Genomic DNA, 17305 nt, shown 5'->3' on the forward strand with positions numbered 1-17305 from the left:
GATTAGTCCGCTTTTGAAATATCCCCTTGATTTGACATCCTGGATTTCTTCACTCTATACTGGCTGCTTGTTTGACTACTCCAGAGCAGAATCTTCAGGTCTTGTGGTATCCAGGATCACTCCCTTAGTTAATTAATTTCATTATATGCCGACAACTTCTGATTTACACATCTAGCCCATAACTTTTTCCTAAACTCTAGGCTTACATATCTACTGCCAACTTGACATCTTTACTTGGGTGTCTAATATGATTCTCAATCCTAACATGTCCACAACTGAACTTTTGATCTTCCCACTCAAATCCAAACCTCCTACAGTCTTCCTCATTTCATTAACTGGCAACTCAGTCTTTTTTTTTTTTTTTTTTTTTTTTTGAGACGAAGTCTCACTCTGTCACCCAGGCTGGAGTGCAGTGGCATGATCTTGGCCCACTGCAACCTCCACCTCCTGAGTTCAAGTGATTCTCCTGCTTCAGCCTTCCGAGTAGCTGGGACTACAGGTATGCGCCACCATGCCTGGCTAATTTTTGTCTTTTTTTAGTAGAGACGGAGTTTCACCATCTTGGCCAGGCTGGTCTTGATCTCCTGACCTCTTGATCTGCCCGCCTCAGCCTCCTAAAGTGCTGGGATTACAGGCGTGAGCCACCACACCCGGCAGCAACTTAGTCTTTTTATGTGCTCTGGGAAATAAGTGTTACCCTTGCCTCCTTTCTTCTTTTATACCCTACATCGAGTCTAACAGCTTATCCATTTTATAACTTCAGCACTTATCTGGAATCTGAATACATCTTTCACAGTGTTTGGTCTAGTCCATGCTACCATCATCTGTGAAATAATAGCATTACTGATGATGGAAATAACCTCCTTCCTAGTCTTCCTACTTTTGTCTTATATCCCTTCCCGTTCTCAACACGTGTCTGTTCCTAAATTGCAGCCAGAGTGATTCTTTAAAAACATAAGTCAGGGCAGGCATTGTGGCTCATGCCTGTAATCCCAGCATTTTGGGAGGCTGAGGTAGGAGGATCGCTTGAGGTCAGGAATTTGATATCAGCCTGGGTAACAAAGTTGAGACCTTATCTCTGCTAAAAATAAAACAAACAAAACATAAGATAAGTACACACATAAGACAGATCGTGTGTCTATTTCCCTAAACCTTCTAGTGGCTTCCCAACTTGGACCATAAAAATCAAAATCCTAACAATGACCAACAAAGTTCTATACCAGTGCTATCCAATAGAAAAATGCAAGCCACATATATAATTTAAAATTTTCTAGCAGCGAAGCTATCTAAAGTAAAAAGGAAACAAGTGAAGTTGATTTTAATGTTATTTAAACCAGTAAAGCAAAATATTATTTCAGCATATCTGTGTAATAAGTTATTAATGAAATTTGTTTCAAAAATAGCAAGTCTTCAACATCTGATGAGTAGTTTATGCAATTTGGATGCTAAATTTTTATTGGAAATACTGGATTCATATTTAGGTGTCATAAAGTTTATAGTTGAAAATGTAGACTCATATACCCAAGTAGTTCCAAATCATTCTTAAAAGTTTTAAAATAGCTGAATCCAGTATTGGTTTCTTAATTTTAATTAAAGTTTAAAATATAAACAAAATTCACTTCCTAGCCATATTTCAAATTTCAAATGCCATATGAGGCTAGAGGCTGGCTTACTGGACGGTACAGCTCTTTACCATCTGGCCCCTGTTCTCTGCCTCATCTCCTGCTGCTCTCTCCTTTGCTCATTCTGCTCCAGCTATAATGGCCTCGTATTCTTTGATTATGGCAGATACTTCTCATTTTAGGGCATTTGAATTTGCTGTTCTTTTTGCCTTTAAGCTCTACCCCTAGATGGGTGCACAGTCTGCTCCTTCACCTTCTTCAGGACTTCGCTCAAATGTCACCTTTTTAGATGTTCTTTCTCTTACCAACCCATTTAATATCTGTACAAATTGCCTTCTCTCCCTGCCTCTTAGATTTCTAGGCTGCCTTCTGAAAGAAGAGAGAAGAGGACTGGGAGGGGAGAGGTGACCTGATCTACAAGGGAAAGCAGTGAAATATCAGAATTGTCCTATACAGATAAATGAATATGTTAGACAAAAGCGTAGAGTAAGATAAGGTTAAATAAGTGATCATATCCCTTCAGCTTGCTTGCTGTCTGAGCAACTTATATGATTATTTTTGTGTATACGTGACAACCCTTTCAGATATTAAGCTTCTTAAACGCGAAGCTCTGCCTTAATGTCCTCTTACACCTTCTTTGGCATCTAGCATGTAACTTTGACCAAAAGGCAATGTGAAATATCCAATTACGGGCCACCTATTGGTTAGCTTTTTGTGTTTTACGTCCTGTGGTTGCCTCTGTATCCTCTGTTCTTTTCAGTGCCAGCAACTAGTATACTTGCTGATTGTTTTCTTGTGTTGGCTTCGCATGCCCTATGGCAATAATTGTGACATTGATTCTTTCTTTCCTTGTCCATCCTGGTACACTCTTCCTCATTTTCCAAAGCCAGTTCTTGAAAGAAGCCTTCCCTGATTCCCCTGGTTTACAGACGTCCTCCCCAGTGCCGCTTTTGTGTCGTGTATACTATAATTCTTATATCCTTATAGGAAAATCATCATTTAAGCATAGTAACAAGAGAATATGAGTTCTTGAGAACAGGGACTGTGCCTTACTAAATTTTTCTTTATTAAAGATAAATTTATTTATTTATTTATTTATTTATTTATTTTTTGAGACGGAGTCTTGCTCTGCCGCCCAGGCTGGAGTGCAGTGGCCGGATCTCAGCTCACTGCAAGCTCCACCTCCTGGGTTCACGCCATTCTCCTGTCTCAGCCTCCCGAGTAGCTGGGACTACAGGCGCCCGCCTCGTCGCCCGGCTAGTTTTTTGTATTTTCTATTAGAGACGGGGTTTCACCGTATTAGCCAGGATGGTCTCGATCTCCTGACCTCGTGATCCGCCCGTCTCGGCCTCCCAAAGTGCTGGGATTACAGGCTTGAGCCACCGCGCCCGGCCGATAAATTTATTTTTAATGCTTTCCTCGGTGCATGTTATATTGAACGAACCAGGCACAGAGCAGCAAAAGAATTGCTATTAATGGGGGAAATTTATGTTAAGATACACGTCATTGAGAGGTAAGAGATGTGGAGCTATAGAGAGTAAAGGTAGAGAGAACAGTAAAATTAAAATCAGTCTCTGGATAGGAGGGTCTGAGATGCTTAGAACTTTTACTATGTCAGAAAGCCGGGAAAACATATACTCAAATGGAGTGGCAAAACTTACCTGTTCGTATTATAGTAGTGCTTTTTTCAGTTCTTCTCTAGCTTTTGCTCTTCATATATTGTTTCTTGATATGTTTGTACAGTTATTGGTGTCCTTACTATACATTTGATGATCTGACAAATGGGTAAAGATCATGAGACGCCCCATTTGTAAACTGAGGGATTGGGCAGATTATTGTTGAGAGTCCTTCTAACTCTGTGATTCTGTTATTTTGAGGGAAACAGATTCTGTTAGCAGGTGCTTTAATGGTACCCTGGTGGGCACAAGAATTTCCATCACTTTTGCCTCTTTCCTTCTACTGTTTGTTCTTTATAAATGAAGTACATGCTAAAAGCAAGCATTTGAGCTGGATGTAGTGGCACACACCTGTAGTTAAGTTACTTGGGAGGCTGAGATGGGAGCTTGAGCCCAGGAGTTTGAGATCAGCCTGGGCAAGACCGCATCTCTTTTTTTTTTTTTTTTTTTTTTTTTAAAAAGCAGGTATTTGAGTTGCCTTTGAGGATATTTTGGTAGCAAATTCAGAATATGAAAATATGTGTTGGCTGGGCACAGTGGCTCACACCTGTAATCCCAGCACTTTGGGAGGCCGAGAAGGGTGGATCATGAGGTCACGACTTCGAGACCAGCCTGGCCAACACGGTGAAACCCCATTTCTACTAAAAATACAAAAATTAGCCGGGTGTGGTGGCGCATGCCTGTAATCCCGGCTACTCAGGAGGCTGAGGCAGGAGAATTGCTTGAACCCAAGAGGTGAAGGTTGCAAGTGAGCCAAGATCGTGCTGCTGCACTCTAGCCTGGGCAACAGAGCAAGACTTCCTCTCGGTGGAGGGGGGAAGAAAGTATGTGTTGACTTGGTTAACTATATTATCAGAAAACTACAGTTTGTGTAGTTGTCCAGAGTTATTTTTGGTGGCTCAAAAGTTTAAGCTGGTACTGTATCTTGGTAATTAACTCTTTTACTGATTTGGAGTTCTGAGTAAATTGGAAAAGTTATTTCTTCCTCCCTATAATAACTTATTGCTAACAGTGGGGGAGTATATAAAGATATTTCAGCAGACATCAGAAAAAAGAAGCAGGGGACAAAACTTTTTCTCTGGTTCTTAAATATGGGTTCTTTGTTTTAAATAATGTTAAGCATCAAAAATTAAATATTAAAAAAGTAACCCTCCAAAATAAGTATTACAAGAAATAACACAATAGAAAAACTCCACAATACAAATGAAAAGGAGGTAAGTGTCTTCCCTTTGTACTCTTTCTAATTCTACCCACCCTTATCCAGTTCAGTTGAGACAGCTTGGGTGGCCTACAGATCACTCTAATTCTTAATTGTTTTCCTTCACAGAAAGTGTGACAACTCCTTTATTTTTACTTCTGCCTCCAGCAGTGAAGCTCCTCTATGTTAGTCTAAGGATTTCCTCTTGTACCTAGACTACCCCTTACAGACTATTTCATGAAGTCCTCACTTCCCTGGCTGAGAGCCAGATTTTGTCCTTTAGTGTGTTCTAAATTACAGAAGTAATATTCCTGTTAATCATATGTATGTGACACCCAGCAGTTAGTGAAGAAACTTAGCTTGCTGCTAAGTATATATGCTAACATATATGCCTAGGTCTTCTGTCGGCAAAACTTCAGGGCTCACCACAAAGGTCCCACTGTCTAGCTATGTGTTTAGTGAGAACTAGGTGTCTTCTTTCTTCTCTGTCTTACCGTTTATCTTTGTCGTGAGCTTTTTTTCAGACTAATAAAGTATTTACAAAAATATATTTAATATCTTCGTGATGATTCTTTTGAATGAACAAAGTTATGTGCTTTGTAATTATGTTGACTTTCCAAGCTCTCCTGCTAGTTTTAAGACATAGTAAAATGTATACCATGGACATTCTTACTTTTGAAATTGGGCATTCTTAGAAGAAAAATATTGATCTTTGACATCTTGAACTAAACAGTACAGTTTCCCATTATTTTGATACCTGAGAGAGAAAAGTCACCTGCTTAAGTATCCCATATCATAAGGAGACAAAACTAAGTATTTAATATAAATTTTAATGCATCTACCTTAAGTTACATTATCTAGTCATTTGATATTGTGGGTGATGCTGTGAATTTGTGATTTGCATGGCTTCAGATGTCATAATTTTTCCCCCCACTTTCTAGGAAGTAACAGCTAGCAGTCGCCACTATGTTGACAGGCTATTTGACCCTGATCCCCAGAAAGTTCTACAAGGTGTCATGTAAGTAGTATGTATTTAAGAGTCTATCAAAAAGTTGTTTGTTTTCATGTTTTAATCTGCCAGATATTTTAATTTTGAAAATACAGGGTTATACCTTTTTTCTTTCATTTGGCTTCTTGCTAGAAAGACTGCTTGACATTCATGACGTTTAATATTTTACTGTAAAGAATTGTCTTTTGAATAGTTGTTAACTGACATGGTTAGCTTCATTTTTTTGTAGAATGCTTGTTTCACATTAAAAAAAATGTTTTCTTTGGAGAATGCTTTTGCTTCTTTAATATCCACAAAAGCAGGAGAATAAGATTGATGGTCTTTCGTAATTGGAACGCAGTGAAAGAATAGACCAGTAGGGTTTTTTGTTTTGTTTTTGGTTAACTCATTAACTGTCACCAAGATTGAGTCTCCTAATGATGTTTTAAATTTAGAATTTAGAAAGCTGTCAGAAAATTTAAACTCTTAATAAGCTTAATGCCTTTTTTTCTCCAAAATGTCATGTTTAATGAGAGGAAACATTTGTAAGCCACATACCAGAGGTAATTATGCTCTTAAAAAATTAGGAGAAGCAAATAGGATAAGGTTTCAGATTTATTCCCTTTCATTTGAGTTTCAGATTATCATACTCTTAGCACATTAGTTCTAAGAAGGAAGGTCTAGACTAAGGCTTATTGTGGAGTTGGGAAATGTGAAGGATCCACAGGCCTGAACTGTGTCTGTGGGAAGAAAGACACAAAAAAGGGTCAAGATACATTTGGGTAATGGTGAGGGCGCCAGTGAGGGAGGCCTCATTCTTTTTCTCTAATCCCATAAGCATTGTCAGCCAAATAGTACTTTAACTTGTGCTCAGCCATGGCAAGGCTAGGATGCTTTGTTTATACAAGTTTCTTCAGACTGCAGTTCTTAAAGCCTCTCTCCCCAAAGGCATTGTAGGCTTTGGAGTTGTGAATCTATAAAGGGAGGTAAGATAAAAGTGCTGTAAAACTGCTTGGCTGTTCAAATTGAGCTGCAAGGGAAGGTGAGAGGCTGGTTAGGATCCACCCGAGATACTTGACACTTTACTTTCACGGCCTCTCAGTTTACAAAAAACGGTGGTATTTCTAGTGTTCTTACTATGTTAACTATGTCTTTGTCCCCTTAAGCAGGAGAGTTTATAATTATTTAATCACTCCTTTTTAGACTAGTTTAATTATTACCAGGAAGAATGGTTTATTAAATCCATCTATTAAATAAATAAGTTTGGGTTGTACCTACACACACAAGTTAGTCAAGGGGGCAGGTTTAACTTAACACTCTTCCTTAGACAGATACTCTCCACATGCAACCAGATAGCTCTGTATATAAATAATTCTAAATATTACTTAAAATTTCTCAATAAATGGTTGAAAATGTTAGACTTACTAAGTGTTCAATAAATGGTATTAAAAGATGATATCACTGCTACCATGTTTAGGGGAAAGCTAAGTTTAGTAATCAAGGATTCTGTGTGATAGACTTGTAGAATTCTCTATCTGATATGAGTAGCTGATTCGAATGTTGTCACTTTGAGAAATTTTTTACTTACCAAAGAACACTGTAGTTTTTCAAAAATTGATAAAATACGAAACGATAAAAGTGGGAAAGATAGAATTATGACCAAGCAGCTAAAATGTAGTTTGATAGCCTTACTGTCTTTTGAAAAACTACCAGTCTGAGACCTAATTAGCTGTCAGCTAGGCATAAAGAAATGTTTGTGTGAAGGAATGGTAGAGTAGAAAGAGCATGGGCTTTGGAGTTGGACAACAGTGGGTTGAATTCCTGATTCCGACATTTTCTAGTATGGTCCTTTCTAGCTATTTGCTTGGACAAGTTTTGTAATTTCATTGAGCCTCAATTTTATCATCTGTAAAGATAAGATAACACTGCCTATATTGCCACGTTGATGTGAGAATTAAATCAGAATTATAAAATTCAATGTCTGATACAATGTGGATCAGTTGGCACTTAGGTGGTTAGTTGTTATTAGCCCCAATTTAAAACAACTTAAAAAAGATAATTCTCCTCAAAGAAGAGAAAGGGGGGAAAAAAACAGAGGAGACAGTTCAAACTAAAGTAGAAGAGAGAGGGGGACTAAAATTCCTGACTCAGACAGGAGAATGTGAGTGATAACACATTCTAGTAAACGTGATTGCTACTTAAAATACTAAAATCTGTTTATAGTTTGAAGGGGACAGATCACCCAATATTTTTTCACTTTATTTCAGAGTAATACTGATCTTATGGAGATATGTGTAGTGTGATTTGATAAAGCTTCCTTTTCTCCAGATAGAAATATTTATTCTTCATGACTTCTTTCTTGAACTTTGTCACTGTCTGAAAATTAATTGTACGTGGTCAAGAGATGAAAAGTGAATTATTTTCAACATTATCTGTCTTTAATTTTTTTTTTTTTTTTTTTTTTGAGGCGGAGTTTCACTCTTGTTGCCCAGGCTGGAGTGCGATGGCGCGATCTCGGCTCGCTGCAACCTCCACTTCCAGAGTTAAAGTGATTCTCCTGCCTCAGCCTCCCGAGTAGCTGGGATTATAGGCGCCCACCACCACGCTCAGCTAATTTTGTATTTTTAGTAGAGACGAGGTTTCTCCATGTTGGTCAGGCTGGTCTCAAACTCCCAACCTCAGGTGATCCACCTGCCACGGCCTCCCAAAGTACTGGGATTACAGACGTGAGCCACTGTGCCCAACCGAAGTAATCTTGTTTAATACAATATGTATAGAAAAAGGGAATGAAAATGATATTTAGGAAAAGAGAGTTGACCAATTTTTTGATTTTTATGTACCTCACAGTCATCATCAAGTCACACAGACCATTACTAGACCAAAATTGGTAGGTAGAAAGATGGGCACAGAGTATACACAACCAAAGGTAGCCTATTAATTTTAGGGAAGGAAAAGGTAGAGGCTGAAATATCATTAAGTCCAAAATATTTAATTGAAGGGACATAAAATAATTGACAAAAATTGTAGCTTTGACTACAGGCTAACCAGAGTTTTATTTTTCTGCCTCTATTAAGTTTGATTTTTCTCAGTAAATGTTATGAACATATACGAGGCATGGTGGAAGGCATGTGTAGTAACAGTTGCTTGGGAGGCTGAGTCGGGAAGATTGCTTGAGCCTAGGAGTTCAAATCCTGCCTGGGCAACACAGTGAGACCCTATCTTGAAGACAGATAAGATTGTGAACATGTATAACATACTAGCAGGTAAAGCAAAATCAGATTAAAGATGAGTAATGATTCTTCATCATAGTCTACAGCTAATCTACTAGCTGAGTTAGAGCTATATAGCTCTACCCAAAAATATGGGGAACTTCTTTGTAGATAGCTCACATCACAGTGGACCATTTTACCTAGTCAGTGAGTGTGCCTTGTTGAAAAATAACATTAAGCATCAGAACTGCTTAATTTTCAATTGTTGAAGAATGCCGAGTTACCTAGAGATAACTTTGATAGTAGCACAATAGTTAGCATAAACTTGAATGGTCCTGTTGTGTAAAAGGTTTGAATACAAAATCAGGTCCTTTTCTCTAAAAGAGCAAAATTCCATGTGCATAACTGAATAGATGATCATTAAGTAAGGAGTAAGATACGAGCTGAAAGAAGAGGAAAGTCACTGTGTTGGTTGTAAACTGTAGCCTTTGCAACTACAACAGAGAGTAGGTATGTCAGTTAAACTACCCTGCATTGCAAATTCTGAGCTTCCTGTAATATGGAGATCTGCATGTGACTTAAAAAATTGCAGGACCTTTTTGGGTAAAGTTATTATAGTATTGGTTCCACCATGTAAAATCTCATACTTGAAGAATAACTGTTCATGTGATTTTGTAAATCATGAGTGAAAGCTACTTAAACACTTTTTTTTTTAACATAACAAAATTAGAGCACTTGATCTGGTTTTCATGTTAGTGAATTTCAGTGAAAGATTAACAGAGGCCAGGCATCGTGGCCCATGCCTGTAATCCCAGTACTGTGGGGAGGCCAAGGTGGGCGGATCACTTGAATCCAGGAGTTCCAGCTTGGACAACATGGTGAAACCCGTCTCTACAAAAATAAAAATTAAAAAATTGGCCGGGCATGGTGGTATGTGCCTGTAGTCCCCACTACTTGCGAGGCTGAAGTAGGAGGATCCCTTGAGCCTAGGAGGTGGAGGTTGTTGCAGTGAGCCGAGATTATGCCACTGCACTCCAGCCTGTGTGACAGAGTTGTTTTTGTTTTGTTTTAAAAAAAAAAAAAAAAGGTCAGCAGATATCTCTACATGGCCCTTTGTTGATATTGCTATGTTGAAGAGCAAAAGTTGATATAAGCCAGTGTAGCTAGTTTGTGGTTGCAGAGTTTAATAGAATTAGAAAGCTTGACTAGACCTCTGGTGAATTCAGTCAGGCACTTGTGGAACCTGCAGAATCATGTGATTTTTTTTCCCCCCACCAAGAATCCACTTCTAAAGTGTCCTCTGAAGCATTTTAATGTACTGATGATATGAGTTTATTTTGGTAATGATTATTTAATTCTCTTAGCTCCAGGAAATTTTGTATCTTTGGTTTCAGTAGAATGTAGGCAGGTTCCATTTTCTTGGGTGAGCTAAAGATAAGAGTTCCCATAAAATGAATTTATAATTCCGTAAAATGAAGCCTTTGGGTTTTGAGAACTTTTAAGTTAAAGGGTTAAGTTTTAGAATAATTGAAAGTAAGTATTCCAAAAAAAATCATTAAAAAAATTTCTCCTTCTAATACATTTAATCAGTTTGTTTTGCTTTGTTTTGAGATGGAGTCTCGCTCTGTCACCCAGGTGGAGTGCAGCAACGAGATCTGAACTCACTGCAACCTCTGCCTCCTGGGTTCAAGCAATTCTGTCTCAGCTTCCTGAGTAGCTGGGATTGCAGGTGCCCGCCACCATGCACAACTAATTTTTGTATTTTTAGTAGAGACAGGGTTTTGCCCTGTTAGCCAGGCAGGACTGTTCTCGAACTCCTGACCTCAAGTGATCCTCCCACCTCGGCCTCTCAAAGTGTTGGGATTACTGTGCCCCCCCAGTCTTAATCAGTTATTTTTGAGGGTTATGGGTAAACATACACAAAAGTGACCTTAATACCAAATGTGATAGAGTGATCTGCGTCTTACTTGTTTAAAACTATATATTCTGAGACAGAATTTGGTCAGAGAATTTGGTAGGCAGGATTATCCAGGAATGATTAAATCAAATTGATGTAATCTTTTCTTGCAGACAGATAAGCTGTTTGTATATGTATGTCTATGTGATACTAACTTTGAACATCAATACTATATATTTGTATGCATATGTGTATATATCTTTTCTTTTTTGTCTTTTTTTTTGAGACAGTCTCACTCTGTCACTCAGGCTAGAGTGCAGTGGTGTGGTCTCGACTCAATGCAACCTCTGCCTCCTGTGTTCAATTGATTCTCCTGCCTCAGCCTCCTGAGTAGGTGGGACTGCATGCACGTGCCACCATGCTCAGCTAATTTTTTGTATTTTTAGTAGAGACAGGGTGTCGCTGTGTTAACCAGGATGGTCTCGATCTCCTGACCTCATGATCCACCCGCCTCGGCCTCCCAAAGTGCTGAGATTATAAGCATGAGACACCGTGCCCGGCGTATATATCTTTTCAAATGTATAAAGCACTTAACGGTATGCTGCCATATTGTTCCATACTGTTCTGACACATTTTTTATGTTCTTTGGAATGATTAATTATATTTAAAGTGTTAATATCTACCAAAATATTTTGGTAGATTTTACTCTTCATTTTTGGAGAATGTAAGGTGATTTGTAATCATACATTGATAAAACAGAGTTAAATACATTAAATATCCTAATTTTGGAGCCAGCATTTAATTTTCAAAATTATGTATTCACTTGTCATTAAGAAACCATAAAATGCTATGGAAAGAAGATTAAATATTTACAGTTAACTTTTCATGGTGTTTTTTAAATTTTTTTTTTTTTTGAGATGCAGTCTTGCTCTGTCATCCAGGCTGGAGTGCAGTGGCGCAATCTCGGCTCACTGCAACCTCTGCCTCCCAGGTTCAAGCAGTTCTCCTGCTTCAGCCTCCTGAGTAGCTGGGATTACAGGTGCACGCTACCATGCCCGGCTAATTTTTTTTTTTTTTTTTAGTAGAGGTAGGGTTTCATTATGTTGGCCAAGCTGGTCTTGAACTCCTGACCTTGTGATCTGCCTGCCTCGGCCTTCCAAAGTGCTGCTTTTCATGGTTTTATACAGATCAGAACTGTATCTGAAACTACATATATTCCAAAAATCTACATCACAGAGTAATTTGTTTGTAAGAATGAACTAAATTACACTCAATTCTGTTTTTTCAGTTTATACATGTAGTTGATATTCAGTAAATGCCTAAGTTGATTTGAGCTGAATTTTGCCATAAATTTTCCAAGTGCGTCTTGAATCAAAGCCTTATGATAAAAATAACTTTAATTTGAATAATAGATCGTCATTAGCTAATTCCTAAAATTGGCAATTCAGTAATGACAGTGGAATTAATTGTCATATAACTTTAGTTGGAATATGAACATATCTCATTCCTTAACCATGTATGATAATAGAAAGGTTACCATACTTGGATGTCTGGATGTTAATTCTCCAAAAAATGTCATGATAATTACAGTTATAGGGACAGAGCATTGTGTATGTTTGTGATTCTCACAGTCCAAATAACGTAAGTTGTTTACCGTGTTGCCCTTATTCTAGTTACCCACAAATATGTGTTTTTTTTTCTTATTTTACAAATGAATGTTTTATAAACAGCGAGTTTTCATAAGTAGATTAAACTTCATACTCAGATTATAGTTTTCAGTATCCAGTGTGGTTTTGGGCTACTTTATACTAGTTAGACCAGAAATAAATATAGAGTGTTCCAAATATGAAGCAGAAAAGAGCTGCTTCAGGTACGTGAAAAGTAATACTGGTTCAAAATGAAAATACAGTCATGCATTACGCAATGATGTTTCAGTTAAAGACAGTTAAAGTCAGTGACCCGGTAAGAATATAATACTGTATTTTTGTATTTAAATATGCTTAGATACACATTACCTACCATTGTGTTACAATTGCCTGCATTATTCAGTACGGTAACATGCTGTACATGTTTGCAGCCTACGAGCAATAAACTATACCATATAGTCTAAGTGTGTAGTAGGCTATACTATCTAGTTGGTGTAAGTATACCCTATGATGTTCACACAAGGACAAAGTTGCCTAATGATGCATTTCTCGGAACATATCCCCGTTGTCAAACAACATGTCCTCGTCGTTAAGCACAGCATGACTGTAATTGATTTTTAGCTTGGGTCTCCAGTCTTCAATACTTTTAAAGATAATTTTGTTTTTAGGTGATATTAGGCTTTCAGTTAAAATGTATGCTATTTTTGACCATTGAGAAATAAATATATTTATACTTGATTGACTGGAATTGTTTTTCCAGCAGGTCTAGATCCTTTTTTTTTTTTTTTTTACTTTTTCTGTAATTTTAATAGCAACTTACAGCGCTTTTTCTCTTGGTTTTCATCACCCTTATAATGCTCTAATTTAGACATATGCTGTGGTAGGCACTGTACATTTTAATATTCAAGTCCTTTTTCTCTGCCACACTAAAAATCTCTTTGAGAGCAAAGAAAGTAGAAAGTTTAACCTCCATGTAAATATGGGAGCTTATCAAGTCCATTTATTAGCATGCAAATTTAAGATTCTAGGCAGATTTTAGCTGAAAATCTTTCTCAACAAGTGCATGTTTGTAACATCTTAATATTGACTTCTTTTCTCCCACTCCCGAAAAATGAGATATCCGCAAGGCTTACTTATTCTTATCTCACCTCAAAGATAATTCAGTGTGTACAAAGTCAGAATCAATCCTTGTCTTGTTAAGAGATTTCTTCTCTAAGCTTTCTGTTGTTTCCTGCACCCATGTGCCCAGACATGAAGTAGTCACTCAAGACATGTCACGTAACACATTTTTGTACCTATTAAATCATCTTGTTAACTGCTTCCTCAAAATGACCCTTGTATTAATGATTCCGTTGGCTGCTCCACTAATCAGTTTTGTATAACCAGATACCTAGATGGATTGATTAATTCCTTCAACAAACATTTATTGACTGCCTGCCTAGTACCAAGCATTGTGCTAGTATGGGGGTATATAAAGGTGAATAATGTAGTCAGTGCACTGGAGGGTCCAAAAATCTAATGAGATAGTCAAATAACTAAAGAGACCATCCATGGTAGTTTACCTGGTGAATGCTATTTTAAAGATAAGAATAGGAGGTCTGGAGATCACAAGGGGAGCATCAGCCACTTAATTGTCCCTCTTAACTAGTATTATAAGCCTTCCAATCCATTTCACATTCAGCTTATTTTCCTTATTCACTGCTTCCTTCATGTCCCTTCTGTGATCAGAAATATGATTGCTCCTTAATCCATCTCCCTTTAGTTTGTCTCATCTCCCTATCACTTTTCTAACTTTATGTTCCATGCCACCCTAAAGCGAACTTGTTTTTCAATTCAGGCTCCTGGTAGTGCCCCAGGAACAGGCCATTTTCATTTCCAATATGGTCTTGTATGAACGATTTCTCCTTTTGCCCTCCCATCTGCTTATCCAAGTTCTATTTTCTAAGTTTTATCTTAATTCTTAACCATTGCTCAAAACCTTTTAAGCTTATTGAGCATCTACTTTTCTTGACGTTATAAACATTCTGTTTATAATTTAGTACCGACTTATATTGATAGTGTTGTTTTTGCCACTCCAAGGATATTGTGAACTCCTCAGACCAGGCATCCCGTTGTGTGATACTTTCATATGCTTCATAGAGACTAGCACAATGCTGAGCTCAAAAACTAGTTGTTGAATTTCAGTAGAAGTAAGTAGAGCGTTTTCCCCAACATTAAAAGTTGGTGGGCATGAGATGACATTCTTTTGGTCTGCTGGGAAAAGGGTGTCTGACTAAAAGTTAGAAACACTTTTGTTTTGTATAAAAATGTAACATTAAAACACAGAAGGAAAAAGAAAATGAATTTACTGAATTCATTTGTCTTTTCCATTGGTTCATTGTCAATGCCTGATGTCCTGGTGGTAATGGAAAAAACAGTTGGCATGAAAGACATGGGTTGAGACTGTCTCTGTCATTTAATATTGGGTTCTGAAAAACCCCAATCCTGAGTTGTAGCTTTCTCCTCTGTAAAATGGAGTTAATATTACTCAAGGTTATGATGAAGATGAAATTAAGTAGTGGATATGGAATGCTTTGTAAATTTGAAGTAATATAGAAATCTGGGATAGTATTGTGTTCCCATCTTGGACGATAGCTGTGAATTTGCATTTTACAAAAATAATGGATATCTAGAATCACTATAATTAATGATCTGCTGACAGTAACTTCTCCGATATTTCCAGGTGAGATTGGCTTTCTTGCCTCTCAAGAGGAGATAGACTTTTATCTTAACAAAGTGATGATTGTATTATGATAGAGGGCAACTAGGAGGGACACCTAACCCTGACCTGGGGGTTTCAGGGCATGCTTCCTGGAGGAAGTGACACTCAGACCTGAAGGATGAGTAAAGCTAGCCAGAGCAAAGTATGAGGGAGAGGGTAAGGAGATGACAGAGAAAGAATAACTGCACTCTGGGAACTGAAAGAAGTTTCATCTAGATGGCTGAATGTTGTCATCTGACGTTGATTCCTTAATCCTGTTAATTAATCCTTTTGATTTTAATTCTTCATAGAAGTGATCTACTAGCATTCCTTTATAGCAACAATTGAATAGAATTTATTAACATCTTTTTTTCCTTATCTAGCACAGGTATATTTACTTACTAAAACCAGAGCGAGAATCTTTTTCTTTAGACATTGTTCCATTTTATTGTGTTCTCTTTAGGTGGCATTTCCTCTATTGCCATCAGTTACCTCCTTCATGTCCTTTTTGTAAAACTATTAAGAGAATTAGAAAATTTGGGTTGGAGGGGTTTTTGTTTGCTCTTGTCTATAAAAACATGGCATGGTTTCAGATGTTGGGAATGGGTTCATTTGGTAATGTTAGGGACCCCTCATTTCTGCTTAATTAAGAAGAATGGAGAGGAAAAACTGGAAGTATTAGGGTTGGGAGTTCTGGAATAGAAAGCACGCAGAATGGCACTTAGCCTACACAGACTCTAGACGGGCTGGACAAATGAATGTACTGCATTTGTATAGGCAGAACACATTAAGAGAAAGGGAGATGATGAAAGTAAACAACAAGCTGGTAGGTTAAGGTCCATATGCTGATGATTATGAACTAAAGCCTGTAAAGAAAACAGGCCTCCATGAGGATGCAGGAGCTTAGAAATACAATCTCTTACTATCTTTAACTTTGCTAATTGAGCCTTTGATATCCTATAGCTTTATATTCATGTGTCAGAACTTGCTAACAACCTCAGTAAACTTCATTCAGTTCAGTCCCATAAACAACAACAAAAAAATTGCTACTTATTTCTTGAAAACCATATAGAAGATCTGAGGGATACTTTACAGAGGGATAGGTCAGGCTTTGAAAAAAAGCTGTACCCTCAGGCACTGAGCTAATGGAAGAAAAACCAGGCATTCTCAGTGTTTGGCTCGTAGGGAAAATCTGCTTTTAGCACATCACTAGTTGTTGCAGTATTTTTCTGCAATGATCAAAAAAGGCAATTGGAGACAAGGGTTAATTGTTACCAGGTTCTTTAATGCCAGTAAATATGATTGGTGTTAGAAATATATGCTGACGCTAACATTTATTTGTTGAATTTTTTTTTTTTTTTTTTGGAGATGGAGTCTCGCTCTGGTGCCCAGACTGGAGTGCAGTCTGATCTCTGCTCACTGTAACCTCCACCTCCCTGGCTGAAGTGATCCTCCCACATTAGCCCCCCAAGTAGCTGGGACTACAAGTGCATGCCACCACAACTGGCTAATTTTTGTATTATTTGTAGAGATGGAGTTTTACCATGTTGTTTAGTCTGGTCTCAAACTCCTGAGTTCAAGCAATCTGCCTGCCTAGACCGCCCAAAGAGCTGGGATTACAGGTGTGAGTCAGCACGCCCAGCCGGGGAAGTATTTTTTAAAGATTTTATTAGTAGTACTGGGTTTATTTGGAGCTATTTATTTTTTCTCTACATTTCCTTTTGAACCAGCCGCAAATTTGTGAGCCAATTGATCAGTGGTAGAGGTTCTCTTATTGTGGAATAGAGTTTTGCTCCTGGTGAAGTATAGTGCTCTGTGTAGCTAGAATAAAAAATACCTGAATATCTGAGAAATGTAAAAGATTTTTTGTTATTTTTTTAATCTCCTTAAGAGATAATTTTGCTTAAGCAAAAATAGTAACAATGTAATTATGTTGTTTCTAAGCAATTTAAAAATATTATATAACAGCAGCCCAAAAAATGAATGGGAAAATGGAAATATATATGCGAGGCTCTTAAAATATATATGCAATGGGCTAATATCACTTGAAGACTGACTGTGATAAATTAAAAGATGCGTTGGAAAACAACAAAGGACTACAGTTAGTAAGACATAAAGCAGATAAAATGAAATTATAAGAAAATATAAAGACATCAAGAAAAAAAAGAAAAAAGTGAACAACGTGTGATCCTTGAAACAAGGAGATCATGTTCTGTGGGCTGTTTTTTGTTGTTGTTGTTGTTTGTTTAACTCACTCCCTACTCCCAGAGCTGAGTGGGAAAGTGGCGTATATTCCTTTATATGCAAATAATTGGTAGGAACCCTTTTT

General features: G+C 37.6%; 1 protein-coding gene across 7 annotated transcripts in view; it reads left to right on the plus strand.

Moving 5' to 3' along the window:
* Nucleotides 1-17305, plus strand: part of ARMC8 (armadillo repeat containing 8) — a 112099-nt gene that overhangs the window by 17595 nt on the left and 77199 nt on the right. For 5 of the 7 annotated variants that reach the window (XM_023187841.1, XM_023187848.2, XM_023187847.2 and 2 more), the window contains one exon: nt 5438-5514. The exons of the other annotated variants lie outside the window; for them this stretch is intronic. In XM_023187841.1, coding sequence (XP_023043609.1) covers nt 5438-5514 — 77 coding nt within the window. The remainder of the gene's footprint in view (nt 1-5437; nt 5515-17305) is intronic. 7 annotated transcript variants of the gene reach the window in all.

Source organism: Piliocolobus tephrosceles, chromosome 2, assembly GCF_002776525.5.
Source record: "Piliocolobus tephrosceles isolate RC106 chromosome 2, ASM277652v3, whole genome shotgun sequence".
NCBI lineage: Eukaryota > Metazoa > Chordata > Mammalia > Primates > Cercopithecidae > Piliocolobus > Piliocolobus tephrosceles.